General features: G+C 42.5%; 1 protein-coding gene across 3 annotated transcripts in view; it reads left to right on the top strand.

Annotated features, from left to right (window-relative positions):
• The window catches only part of NLRC4 (NLR family CARD domain containing 4), a 43,332-nt gene that overhangs the window by 27,855 nt on the left and 689 nt on the right, over positions 1-14,788 (top strand). For all 3 annotated transcript variants that reach the window (XM_025354281.1, XM_025354280.1, XM_025354279.1), the window contains 2 exons: positions 1,757-1,849; positions 2,530-2,697. In XM_025354281.1, coding sequence (XP_025210066.1) covers positions 1,757-1,849; positions 2,530-2,697 — 261 coding nt within the window. The remainder of the gene's footprint in view (positions 1-1,756; positions 1,850-2,529; positions 2,698-14,788) is intronic.

Raw genomic sequence — 14,788 nt, 5'->3', positions numbered from 1 at the left:
GGTGCTTGAAACTTGCCACACAACCTGTCATATAATTTACTGCCTAATAAACATTTAAGTGAATGGATAAATGATTGAGAAGTGAGAGATAAAGATTTTCTTAAATGATCTCAGGCCTCTAATTCCTACCCATTGCCCTGTTAAGATGAAGTTAATGTGCATTAATGTGACAATTGAGTCTCCTGAGTTTCCAAAGGGATGCATATCAAGTATGGCGAAACTTACTGCATATTTCTGGATAAACTATACATGTGTAATTCAGACATATTTTAAAATTTAGATTTTGGAAAAGAGTGGTATAATCTTTTTAAAGTTAAACTATATAACTTCTGGGAGTCTCTAAAGATAACTAAGGAAGCCATTTGTATACTAATACAAAGTTACAGCTAGAGAAACCCACAGTTGAAAAAGGCTAGACAAGTACTGGGAATATGAGCACAATGAGCACATGCCTTTATTTCTCTGCTTACTGCTGGGCAGAGACAGGCTTAGAACTGGAAATCGCAAATGTACTCTTTTAAAGAGAAGTTCAGCAGATTTTTTACTGTAGAGCACACAACCCAGAAGATACTTTAAGAAAAGGGCTCATATGATTGATTAAAAATAATAATAGCCAATATTATAACAAGAGTACATAGTCATGAAAAACTTGTCTGATTTTTTTAAAAAGGAGATTTTTCTAGCCTTGGTAGAAAAAACTTCACCTAGATTAAGCAAGAGTGATAACATGTGAAGAAAAGAACTAAGCAATTCTTAGCTAGACTGGTACCATTATATAATTCATGTTTGCATACAAAATAGTTTTCCATTACCTCAACATATTTATGTCTTTGTTATTCAAATACATCTTTTGTACATAGCATAAAACTGGGTCTTGCTTAAAAAAAAAGTTCTGATTATCTGATTATCTCTGCCTTTTAATTGGAGTGTTTAGTCCATTAAGATTTAATGTAATTGTTGATATGGATAAATTTGAATCTGCCATTTTGCTATTTGTTTTATTTTTTCTCATCTTTTTTTTTTTTTACTAGGTTTTTATTATTAACATCACAACAATTATATCAATAAAATCATCTCAGTTGAGGTACACAAAACCAGCTCATTTCATTTTTGTTGTTGTTGTTCCTGTTTCTCCTGTATGATTAAGGACATTTTATAATTGAAGCAACTTTACATTTTATCTGGTCCAACTACCTCATTGTATAGAGGAAGACATTGAGGCTTAGAGATTTTCCCATGATGACATAACAACTACATCCCATGCTGCTTTTTTTTTTTTTTTTTTTTTTTTGGAGACGGAGTCTCGCTCTGTCGCCCAGGCTGGAGTGCAGTGGCCGGATCTCAGCTCACTGCAAGCTCCGCCTCCCGGGTTTACGCCATTCTCCTGCCTCAGTCTCCCGAGTAGCTGGGACTACAGGCGCCCGCCACCTCGCCCGGCTAGTTTTTTGTATTTTTTAGTAGAGATGGGGTTTCACCGTGTTAGCCAGGACCCATGCTGCTTTAGGCTTTATGTGACCTGGAATTTATTAATCAGAACCTAGGACCAATGACTATTTGCCCATTTGGTCATAAACATGGGATTTGGGGGTTATGCCTATGCCAGTGCCTTTGGAAATAATTAAAATAACCAAGGCAAGTTATGATTTGCATTACCATTAGCAGAAAAGATAAGAACTCAGAATTATTCTAAGGATACTTCAAAATACATTTATATTTACCTGAAAACTTTTTTATTTTGGATTACTTTTTTTCTCAGCTCAGAATCTTCACAATTTGGTCAAACTGAGCATTCTTGATTTATCAGAAAATTACCTGGAAAAAGATGGAAATGAAGCTCTACATGAACTGAGTAAGAATGACAATTCAGCCAAAATCAGATGCTTGAATATGTGTACTGGGTAGTCGAAATACATAGCCTGGGCCCTGAGGTCTTTTATACCCATGTGTGCCTTACTAGATGCACCCTCCTTAGGAACATCATTTAGGCCTTTCCTAAACTGCCCTTAACAAACACAGGCCCATGTCTTTTAAGTCACCAGTTTACATATGCTCACTGCACTTTGAGGCGGGATCCCACCTGCTTTCCTCCTTTGAGGAGGCAACTGTCAGAGTAGCTGATGTGCAAGACAAATTTGCTTAAGGAATTGGTGATATGGATTTTTAGGTGTGACAGTGATATGTGATTATGGTTAAAAGAAAAAAAAAGGAAAGAACTGATTCATACTGTCCATGATTTGCTTTAGAATAATACCGGGGGAATTAGGTCAGGATTAAGCAAGATTGCCCATGATTTAATGTTTTTGAAAAGTGACTTATTAGTATATATAGTTTCATTATATTCTTCTGCATAATGTTTGTATAAGCTTGAACACTTTCCATAAAAATAACCAAAAATTAAGTAGATTCTCATTGCAGATTGAGTAGGCTACAGAGCCACCAAACATAACGATCATTCCTTCCCCAGCATCCCTTTGTTCTTCCTCAGTTTTGAGATCATCCAGTCCCTGAACTGCTCTTTGTTTCTTCCAGTTGACAGGCTGAACGTGCTAGAACAGCTCACTGCACTGATGCTGCCCTGGGGCTGTGATGTGCAAGGCAGCCTGACCAGCCTGTTGAAACATTTGGAGGAGGTCCCACAACTCGTCAAGCTTGGGTTGAAAAACTGGAGACTCACAGATACAGAGATTAGAATTTTAGGTAAGTACACACATACCGAGCCAAGATAAATGGATTTGGCCCTTAAAAAGTTCTTGAGTTGGCTTTGCTTATTTTGTCCCCTTATTTTATTTTGCTTCCTCTTTTTTTAAAAATATAAGTATGTCTAAGGAATTCATTCATGTTAGAGTAAGAAGACTTAAAACACTGGCCTTCCTTCAGATTGTAAGCCCTTTACCTACAGAATTAAATGGAAAGCATTCACAGTATCCAATAAGATGTATTATATTAGTCATAGTTCTTACTAGCCTTAACTTTCTGAAATTCAGCAACGCCCCTCCCTCCAATATTAGGAAATATTTTCAAGTTACTTATTGGGTATTCAACACTATATATAAAGGTGAATGTAGCTGTATCTAAATAGAGTCACAAAATATCTTTAAATAACTGTAATATTATCCAGAAACAAATAGATCTATATAAATGACTGAAGACACCACCAACCTCAGGCAGTTGATGAAAGAAGCCCTCATACTATCTGCATTAGTTTTCAATCTGTGCATAACATATGGCCTCAAAACATAATGGCTTAAAACAATAACCATTATCTCACAGTTTCTGTGGTTCAGCAACTTGGGAGTTCAGCAGGTTAGCTCTGGCTTGACCTCTCTCATGAGAGGGGCTGCTGGAGGATGTCCTTCCAAGGTAACTTCTCACATGGTTGGCAAGTTAACACTGGCTGTTGGCTGGAGGCCTCACGTCCTCATCACTAGACCTCTTCACAGGCTGTGAGTGTCCGCACAACACGGCAGCCCACTCATTTCTGGTCACTTCTGACATATCCCACTGGTTGCACAAGTTATTCCAATCCAGCATATGGAAACATGAATACAAAGAGGTCAGGCTCATCAGGGTCAACTTGGAGGCTATCATACTAAAGCCAAGGACTTATGAAGACAGCCTCTATCACCTTCATTTGTCTTACAGATTGTCTAGAATGTGTTTAGTTTATGTAACATACAATTTATTATTTAAACTTTTTTTTGTTTTTTGTTTTTTTTAGACGGAGTCTCGCTCTGTCGCCCAGGCTGGAGTGCAGTGGTGCGATCTTGGCTCACTGCAAGCTCCGCCTCCTGGGTTCACGCCATTCTCCTGCCTCAGCCTCCCGAGTAGCTGGGACCACAAACGCCTGCCACCACGCCTGGCTAATTTTTTTTTTTTTTTTTGTATTTTTAGTAGAGACGGGGTTTCACCGTGTTAGCCAGGATGGTCTCCATTTCCTGACCTCGTGATCCACCCGCCTCGGCTTCCCAAAGTGCTGGGATTACAGGTGTGAGCCACCGTGCCCGGCCACATTTAAACTGTTTTTAAGTGTAAAAGCTTTGTGGCATTAAGTACATTCATATTATTGTGCCACCGTCACAACTTCCATCTCCAGAGCTTCTTCATCTTCCCCAACTAAAATTCTGTACCCATTAAACATTAACTCCCATCTGCTGCTCTTTTTAGAACCTTCTTTCCTGGAGATTCGTACCTAAGTCCTTAGGCTGCCCGAGGGTTTGCCTTCCTAATGGTGCTTCAAGTTCTGGATCTTTCCTTCCTTTAATTCCTAACTTCACGTCCATCCACTCCCTCAACCCATTAACTCACATCATTCTGGTGTCATTCCTTCAGGCCCTTCCTCTATTTTAGGTTATACTAGAGTCAGGTGGCTTCTGTGACAGGCTAATTAGCTAGCTGATAAATAATCCCTCTTAGGTAACCTCATACCTTAAGTGAGTTGGAAAGGATGTGTCTTTTCCAAGAGGCCCTTGGAGAATATATAGATTTAGAATTCATGTTGGGGAGGCGTTTTTAGGTTGAGGTTTTTTAGCATCCTTTAAATCTTTAGGTAGCTGCCTACTTTGTCCACTCCCAAGGCTGGCCATTGAGACCAGAGAAGGAGATGGTGTGCTTAATGAAATAAACTGAGCTAGGCAATAATTTGTAATTTGTTATTTGTTGAGACGGAGTCTCGCTCTGTCTCCCAGGCTGGAGTGCAGTGGCTTGATCTTGGCTCACTGCAAGCTCTGCCTCCCCGGTTCAAGTGATTCTCCTGCCTCAGCCTAGTAGCTGGGATTACAGGCACGCTCCACCACCCGGCTGATTGTTGTATTTTTAGTAGAGATGGGCTTTTGCCATGATGGCCAGGCTGGTCTCAAACTCCTGACCTCAAGTGATCCACCAGCCTTGGCCTCCCAAAGTGCTGGGATTACAGGCAAGAGCCTCACCGGGCCCTCAGTTTTTTTAAAAAAAGAATTTGTGAACCGGGCATAGTAGCTTACACCTGTAATCCCTGTGCTTTGGGAGGTTGGGGTGGGAGGACTGCTTGCAGCCAGGGGCTCAAGAGCAGCCTGAGCAACACAGGCAGACCCCGTCTGTACAAAATACTTTTTTAAAAAATTGGGCCGGGAGCGGGGGGGGCTCAAGCCTGTAATCCCAGCACTTTGGGAGCCCGTGGCGGGCGGATCACGAGGTCAGGAGATTAGGAACATCCTGGCTAACACGGTGAAACCCCGTCTCTACTAAATATACACAAAATTAGCCGGCCGTGGTGGCAGGCGCCCAGCTACTCCGGAGGCTGAGGCAGGAGAATGGCCTGAACCCGGGAGGCGGAGCTTGCAGTGAGCCGAGATGGCGCCACTGCACTCCAGCCTGGTCGACAGAGCGCGACTCTGTCTCAAAACAAACAAAAAAAATTAGCTGGGAGTGTTGGCACATGCCTATAGTTCTAGCAATTTAGCAGACTGAGGAGGGAGACAATCCCTTAAGCCCAGGAGGTTAAGGTTTGTCACTCCAGCCTGGGTGACAAAGACCCTGTCTCTTAAAAAAAAAAAAGGCAATTCAGTAAGAAGATATAATCATTATATATACACACACACACACATTATACCCACACATATATACACACACATACACATGTATATACACACAGACTATACACACACACACACACACACACACATATATGCCCCCAACACTGGAGAATCTACATATATAAAGCAAATATTGTTAGAGCTAAAGAGAGACATACAACCCAATACAACAATAGCTGGAGACTCAACACCCCATTTACAGCATTGGACAGATCTCCCAGACAGAGAATCAACAAAGAAACATCAGACTTAATCTGCACTATACACCAAATGGACCTATGAGATATTTATAGAGCATTTCTTCCAACAGCTGCAGAATACACATTCTTCTCCTTAGCACATGGATTATTCTCAAGGATAGACCACATGTTAGGCCACAAAATAAGTCTTAAAAAATCGCCCCACATTGAAACCTGATTCAAGTATCTTCTTTTACTATAATAGAATAAAACTAGAAATCAATAACCAGAGGAACTTTGGAAACTATACAAACATATGGAAATTAAACAGTATGCTCTGGAATGACAAGTGTGCCAATGAAGAAATTCAAAAGGAAATTGAAAAATTTCTTGAAATAGGCTGGGTGTGGTGGCTCATGACTATAATCCCAGCACTTTGAGAGGCCAAGGTGGGAGGACTGCTTGAGCCCAGAAGTTTGAAACCAGCCTGGGCAATATGCTAACATGTCATCTCTACAATTAAAAAAAAAAAATATATATATATATAGATAGATAGATAGATAGATATTTAAAATTTATTGAGACAAATGAAAATGGAAACACAACATACCAAAACCTATGGGATACAGTGAAAGCAGTATGTTCCCTCCTTCCCTCCCTCCCTCCCTCCCTCCCTTCCTTCCTTCCTTGCTCTCGCCCTCCCTCCCTCCCTCCCTCCCCGCTCTCTTTCTCTCTTTCTTTCGAGACAGGGTCTCCCTGTTGCCCAGGCTGGAGTGCAGAGATGTGATCACAGCTCACTAGCCTTGAACTTCTGGGCTCAAAGGATCCTCCTTCCTCAGCCACCCAAGTAGCTGGGACTAGAGGCTATTATGCTCTGCTAATGGACCTTCCTCTTCAACGACCTTACCTTCCATTCTCCTTCATCCATTCATTCTATGAGCATGCAATGACTAGATTATGATAAGCCACTTAAAATTGTTCTACCTGCAAAATAATAAATGCAGATATCCCATTCTCACACCACAACCTCCTGTATTTCTATCCACTCCTAATCACCAGTTCTTTTACTTCACTGGGACTTCTAGTCTGTCGATCCCACTACCTTCTACCTATTTTTCAGGCCCTTTCTATTTTGACTTCCCTTCCTACCTAGTTTCAACTCCATCTTCCATCCCTGCAAACATTCTTGTCTTTAACAGCTGAAATTCTCATGGCCCACAGTAGCATGAGTCAGTTCAGGCAATGACTTTGAGTGATGGATGTGTGATAGATGCAATGGTGAAATGAAGAGTATAATGAGAGATAGAGTCTAATTAAAGAAAGACTACCTAATGAGATGCAGGGAGAACATGAGATGTGGAATGTGAGGTATGAAATGAAATACAGTAGATGGGGTGTACTTTCCTGACAAAACTCCAGGCCTGGATTGTCCTTAAATTTCCCTTTTTAGAATTTCATAACTACACTCAGGATGCAGGGGAAAAACTGCAAACTTTGGGAGATAAATACAAGTTCATGCTGGCAAATTTCAATGAAAATATTTAGAAGTGAATGGTAAGAAATGCTGTATATCAAAACTTGTGGCATGCTGCAAAAGGCAGCAAAAAATAGTAACTTCACAGTGGAGAAAGCTGTTGACACTGCCTCGGTCAGGTGAACAAGGTCAACATTAACAGGGGTAATTCATGTTGATAGTATGTACCTAGATATGACATGACAAAAATAGTACTTTACCTCTATGATCTTCCTCCCCAAAGATCCATATCCCCTATCTAATGATGATAAAAATATCAAACAATCCTAACTGAGGGACTTCTACAAAAAACTGACCAGTATTCCTCGAAACTGTCAAGGAAATCAAAACCAAGGTGATTGTGAGAAATTGTCATAAGCATGAGGAACCTAAAGAGACATGACGATGAAATGTAATGTGCTAACCTGGATGAGTTCCTGCAACAGAAAAAAAGACATTTGGTCAAAACTAAGGAAATCTGGCTGGGTGCGGTGGCTCACGCCTGTACTCCCAGCACTCTGGGAGGACGAAGTGGGCAGATTGCTTGAGCCCAGGAGTCCGAGCCCAGTCTGAGCAACATGGCAAAACTCAATCTCCAAAAAATTGGTGTGGCAATGTACGCCTGCAGTCCCAGCTACCTGGCAGGCTGAGGTGGGAGGATGGCTTGAGCTCAGGAAGTTGAGGCTGCAGTGAGCTGTGATCATGCCACTGCATTGCAGCTTGGGTGACAGAGTGACACCCAGTCTCAAAAAAAAAAAAAAAGGAAAAGAGAGAGAGAGAGAGAGAAAGAAAATACAACCTATAGAATGTGAAAAAAAATTTGCCAATCACATTATCTGATAAAGGACTTCCATCTTGAATATATAAAAAACTCTTATGGCCGGGTGCCCTGGCTCATGCCTGTAATACCAGCACTTTGGGAGGTCAAGGCGGGTGGATCACAAGGTCAGGAGACCAGCCTGGCCAATGTGGTGAAACCCCGTCTCTACTAAAAATACAAAAAAAATAAGCCAGGCGTAGTGGCACATGCCTGTAATCCCAGCTACTCGGGAGGCTGAGGCAGAAGAATGGCTTGAATCTGGGAGGCGGAGGTTGCAGTGAGCCGAGATCACACCACTGCCCTCCAGCCTGGGTGACAGAGCGAGACTTCATCTCAAAAAAAAAAAAAAAAACAAAAAACCACAGAAAACAAAACAAAAAACTCTTACAACTCACTGATAAAAATACAAATAACCCAATTTGTAAAATGGGCAAGAATCTGAACAGACGTTTCACCAAGGAAGATATTTAAATTGCAAAGTAAATACCAGAAAACATAATCAATATCATTAGGGTAATAATGTAAACCAAAAGTACAATGAGATACCACCTGAGACCCACTAGGGATGGTTATTATTTTTTATTAAAAGATATACAATAACAAGTGTTGTTGGCAAGCATATGGAGACATTGGAATCTTCATACGCTGGTAGTTGAGCTCAGGAAGTTGAGGTTGCAGTGAGCTGTGATCATGCCACTGCATTGCAACTTGGGTGACAGAGTGACACCCAGTCTCAAAAAAAAAGAAAGGGAGGGAGGGAGGGAGGAAAGAAGGAAGGAAGGAAGGAAGGAAAGAAGGAAGGGAGGGAAGGGAGGGAAGGGAGGGAAGGGAGGGAAGGGAGGGAGGGAGGGAGGGAGGGAGGGAGGAAGGAAGGAAGGAAGGAAGGAAGGAAGGAAGGAAGGAAGGAAGGAAGGAAGGAAGGAATACCAGCACTTTGGGAGGTCAAGGCGGGTGGATCACAAGGTCAGGAGTTCGAGACCAGCCTGGCCCACATGAAACCCTGTCTCTACTAAAAATACAAAAATTAGCCAAGCGTGGTGGCATATGCCTGTAATCCCAGCTACTCGGGAGGCTGAGGCAGAAGAATTGCTTGAAACTGGGAGGCGAAGGTTTCAGTGAGCTGAGATCGTACTACTGTACTCCGGCCTGGGATACAGAGTGAAACTCTCTTGAAACAAACAAACAAAAAACAACGAATAAACACAATCTCTCTCAATATTTCCTGGCAATCTTACTGTGTTTCTGTATTCAACACTCTATGTAAACTATTTCACACTTTTTTCTCCTCAATCAGTACTCAGCGTCTTCTATTTCACAGAGGATGTGATTGTTATTTTTTCTCTCCTTCTCCTGTGGAGCTGATAGTAGGTTTCTCTTCTCCTACCTAAGCACAGTCTCTTTAGCAGTGCTTGAGATGCCAGCCTCACCCTCACTCCGGTTCAGGGACATCATTTTATTGATTGTGCCTCTTGTTACTGGCTCCCTCCTGTCAGTTTTTAAAGTTGCTCAAATCTCTTCCATTTTAAATAAAACTCTCCCTGAGTCCTATCTTCCTCCTTTGGTTATCATTCTATCTCTCCTCTCCTTCAAGGTAAAAGCTCTAAAACAAATTTGATGTACCCTTATGACATCTCCACTTCCTGACCATCTGCTACTTCCTACTCATTGCATGACTCTCTACAACCCTCCAATGTGGCTGAATTTCAATAGACACTTTCAGAAGTGTTTAATTTACTTGATTCCTCTGCAGGAGTTGACAGTGAGCACTCACTTCTTTTCAAAACATTCTCTTGACCTCCATGCCACCTTGGCTACTTCTCAGTCTTCTTTTCAATGGCGATTCCTCTACCCAGATATTAAATGCTCCTAGTTTTCCTTAAAGCTTGGTCTAGACTATCTGGTCTTCTTCCTCAGAGATTGCATTTGATCTCCAAGCTTTGCCATGTTTTGCTCGACTCCCAAAATTTTGTTTCTTACCCATCAGCAATCTGAGACTACAACATAAAAATCATTGCTAGCTCAGGTATCTATTTCACCTGCTTGTTTGTTTTGTTTCAGGCTGGAGTGCAGTGGCGCGATCTTGGCTCACTGCAACCTCTGCTTCCCGGGATTCTCTGTTCTCTATCTGCTTCTCCGAATCTCAAGTGATTTTCCTGCCTCAGCCTCCTGAGTAGCTGGGATTACGGGTCCATGCTGCCACACCGGGTAATTTTCGTATTTTTAGTAGAGACGGGGCTTCATCATGTTGGCCAGGCTGGTCTCAAACTCCTGACCTCAAGTGATCTGTCTGCTTCGGCCTCCCAAAGTGCTGGGCTTACAGGCATGAGCCACCACTCCCAACCAATTTCACCCGCTCTAACAAAACCCTTTGTTAAATGGCATCTTTCAACTTGGATGTTCGAAGCTGAACTCTGCTATCCAGTCTGTTCTCAAAAAGAGAGCTCATGCCTGTAATCCCAGCACTTTGTGAGGCCCAGGTGGGTGAATCATTTGAGGTCAGGAGTTCAAAACCAGCCTGGCCAACATGGTAAAACCCTGTCTCTACTAAAAATACAAAAATTAGCTGGGCATAGTGCACATACTTATAATCCCAGCTACACAGGAGGCTGAGTTGGGAGGATCACTTGAGCCAGGGGGGTAGAGTTTGCAGTGAGCTGAGATCGTGCCACTGCACTCCAGCCTGGGCGACAGAGCCAGAACCTGTCTGAAAAAAAGAAAAAAAGAAAAAAAGAAAAAAAAAGCCATCACAGACCCTGTTCATGTTCTAGAAGCTCATGTTCTAGAAGTGCCCAAATCCTGGGCGCAATCATTCTGCTGTATAGATCCCACTATCATATTTTATTTTCCAAAAGTTCTTTCTTAGCGTCTTGTTGTTGAGTAGATGCAGTCTACTGAAAAACTTAGGATCTCTGAAAAACTTACGTCTTTGGAGTTTGATTTTTCTCGTTTTCTATGGTGCCTCATTTCTTTGGGAGTTGTTTGGCTTTTAGTCTCAGTCTTCCTTGTGGGAGGCTGTTGTCAAATGTCTGGTAATCCTATACTGTCCTCTTCACATTTGAGAGGGAGACACAAGTTGATAGGGAGTTCTGTGTCTAAGGGAGGCAGTGATTTTTTGACAGGCTAACTTCACTAGGGGGTGATTGGGCAAGCAAAATGGCCCCTTCTTTGTAGGGCCTTTTCATGGGGAGCAGTTCCATTTCTCCTAAGAATCCTCCAGTCTTCCTCCTGGAGCATATAAGCCCAGTTGCAAGTGTTCTGGGAACAAAGTGGAGTGGGAAAGCCTATTGCTTTTGTGTGCTCCCAGGGTACCCTGACCTACCATAGCACCACCAGCCATCTAATTACTTGATAATGCATGTCTTCACACTGTTTTGTAAGCCCAATGAGACAGGGACCACGTCTGTCGTTTGCACATATCCTCAGCACCCAGCATAATCCGCGGCACATAGTAGCACTAAAGATGTTGCTGAATGAATAAACAGTGAGAGCTCTGGTACTGGTTCAGGTGAGCCACAGGACAATACAAACGACAGTTGTGTTTGGGATACAGGAACCCCCAAGAATCAGAAGCCTTCTACCCAGGGCATTTGAGATTTCTCCTGGAATTCTAATCAAGCCATTTGCACTCTACACAGCCCACATACAGCCTATGGCTCTAAATGTCATAGATTCTGTTTCTCTCGGATCTATTCTGCTCCTCATAACATAAGCACTGCAGATTAAATGAACAAAAGGCATGCCCTTGGCTTATGACAAATATTGTTTGTTCTTGGTTCCTGCACTAGCACACATTCTAATAATTATCTAAGAAACTCTCTTAAATTGATGATAAGATCCTTATACCGTAGTAGATAACCAGTATAAATTGCTCACCCTCTGAGGGTGGAATGGGCTTTAAATTCTTTTTAAATTCCTTTTAGGTGGTGAAAATATATTCTGCTAGCTGAGAAGGAGAAAAAAAGTTGATCTTTGGGGAAGGAACTTTAAATAGACACACAACTGGCAACCAGCATTTGGACTGAGTGCATGCCATGCTGGGAAGCATATGGAGGAGGGGCAAAGGCAGAAAGGACATGAAGATGAGATGGAAGAGAGAACAGGGAGAAAGCCACCCTCCAAGGAACAGAGGAGGAAGGAGGGGAAAGCGAGGACCTATGTAGTATTTGGGCTGGGCACAGGCTAAGCTATGATAACAGAGACCCAACTATACCATGGCTTACGGAAGGTAGAACTTGATTCTCTCTCATGTAACAGTCCAGAAATGAGCAGTCCAGGCAGGTGGGGTGGTTTTCCTCTGTGCAGTCTTTCAGGTCCAGATAACTCCTCTATTCCTTAGAGTGTTATTTTTGGCTTTATGGCCATAGCTAGGTCACTGCTCTGTGATCATTTCAACCTAGCAGAAGAGGGGAAAAGCAGAAAAGTGACATGGAAGTTGCACACATCACTTCTGCCTATACTTCCTTGGCAAAAATTTAGCCACACCTAACAGCAAGGGAGGCTGGGATATGAGTGGCCATATGCCCAAATAAAACCCTGTAACTAAGGAATAAGGAGAGAGAGTTTTGGGAACAACTAGCAGTCTGTCTCACTTTTCTTTTCTTTTCTTTTTTGAAATGGAGCTTCACTCTTGTTACCCAGGCTGGAGTGCAATTGTGTGATCTCTGCTCACCGCAACCTCCGCCTCCTGGGTTCAAGTGATTCTCCTGCTTCAGCCTCCCAAATAGCTGGGATTACAGGCACGCACTACCACGCCCGGCTAATTTTGTATTTTTAGTAGAGATGGGGTTTCTCCATGTTGGTCAGGCTGATCTTGAACTCCTGACCTCAGGTGATCCGCCCACCTTGGCCTCCCAAAGGGCTGGGATTACATGTGTGAGCCACTGCACCCGGCCTCTGTCTCACTTTTCAAATAAATAAAAGCAGCAAATAAGGCCCAAAGGTGGTGTCAGTGACACTGACCATGGGTAAGAGACATGAAGGCAGAACCCTGTGAATCATCTCCTTACCTGGCTTTGCCCACTTTAGCTGCTAGCATCTTGACCACGGTCAGGCAGGGTCAATCACTTTAGGTGTCTGTAAAGAAGAACCTGAAGAGCTTTCAAAACTCAAGACCTTATGATGGTGATGAAAACATTGGCTGACACTGACTAAAGACACATACTAGAACGTACTTAGTTGCACTGAACTAACTACAAAAGGCCACGCAGTGACATCAGACACGAAACTCACAGATCTCCTCACTACGGAGCTGGTAAACACTTACTGAAAGTGGGTAAAGGTACAGTTTCAGTGCATAACTAGGTTGACCTCACCCACGTAAGCTGGTCAGACAAGACTGTCCATTTCTGTCATTAAGCCCTCATTACTGGTAGCAGATAGCTTTTAGTCTTTGCTTGCTAACCTTAAGATTGTACGGCACTGAACCTTTCCTTCTTTAACTTCAACTCTTTAGTGGTCTTCTCACTGAGACAATGAAAAGGAACTTTTTTTTTTTTTTTTTTGGAGACGGAGTCTCGCTCTGTAGCCCAGGCTGGAGTGCAGTGGCCGGATCTCAGCTCACTGCAAGCTCCGCCTCCCGGGTTTACGCCATTCTCCTGCCTCAGCCTCCCGAGTAGCTGGGACTACAGGCGCCCGCCACCTCGCCCGGCTAGTTTTTTTGTATGTTTTAGTAGAGACGGGGTTTCACCGTGTTAGCCAGGATGGTCTCGATCTCCTGACCTCGTGATCCGCCCGTCTCGGCCTCCCAAAGTGCTGGGATTACAGGCTTGAGCCACCACGCCCAGCCGGAAAGGAACTTTTAAAACCTCTTTTCCTACTTGGAATCCAAAGTGAATCATGGACCTTCATTTCCATAAGGGTCAGTTTCTGGAACATTATCTAATATTACACATCTCCCAAGAAACACAAAGAAAAAAGTTTAATATACAACAAATTAACCCTCCAAAGTTGGGTGAGGTACACTAAGACTAAGATGAGCTCGGAGGAGCTGAGTAATGTAGATCGATAAGCCAGGCATACATCTTCTGCAATTTGTGTGTGATACTCTGGAATATAAACATGTAAGTAATAGAGTTCCCTTGTCCAGTCTGCCTGACTGTCCACTCTGTACTTCAAGGTGAACTTAGTCATCCAGAGAAGGCCAGGTAGGTGGGTAGGGTCAACGCTTTGCATAATTTAATATGCATAATTAACAGAGCTAGCTTTGTGAAATTCTAATGTTGTATACTGGCCAATCTACATGATGGTACATGACCTGAAAGAAAGGTATTTTTTCTTATTGCAAGACTCACTTGAGTTCCAGTACCACTTAAACTAGTAACATGGGATAAAGAATGAAACTAAATTATTTGTGTGTATGTGTATATACACACACACATATACATACAAAGGAGATATGTATGTGTGTGTGTGTGTGTGTGTATGCATTCTTTGTATATCAGAAAGACAGAATATCCACCTACCCTCTGTAGGAAATACTTTAGGTGCCCTATTCTGTAAGGAATGGAGGAACTTCCTGAAGAGGCTCGGGAGGTTTACATATAAACAGATAAACAAAAACACCCAAATCTTTAGATACTGAAGGAGGCTCACTTACTCAAGTTTACAGTTAGGAACATACCCAAAGAAACAACAGTTAGGTAGTGTTTACTGCTTCAGAAGAGGAAACGACCTAATATTGCCAAAGATTGACTCCAGTTTTGAAAAC

Source organism: Theropithecus gelada, chromosome 13 (genome assembly GCF_003255815.1).
Source record: "Theropithecus gelada isolate Dixy chromosome 13, Tgel_1.0, whole genome shotgun sequence".
NCBI classification, from domain to species: Eukaryota; Metazoa; Chordata; class Mammalia; order Primates; family Cercopithecidae; genus Theropithecus; species Theropithecus gelada.
This window is presented reverse-complemented; position numbering and strand designations above follow the sequence as displayed.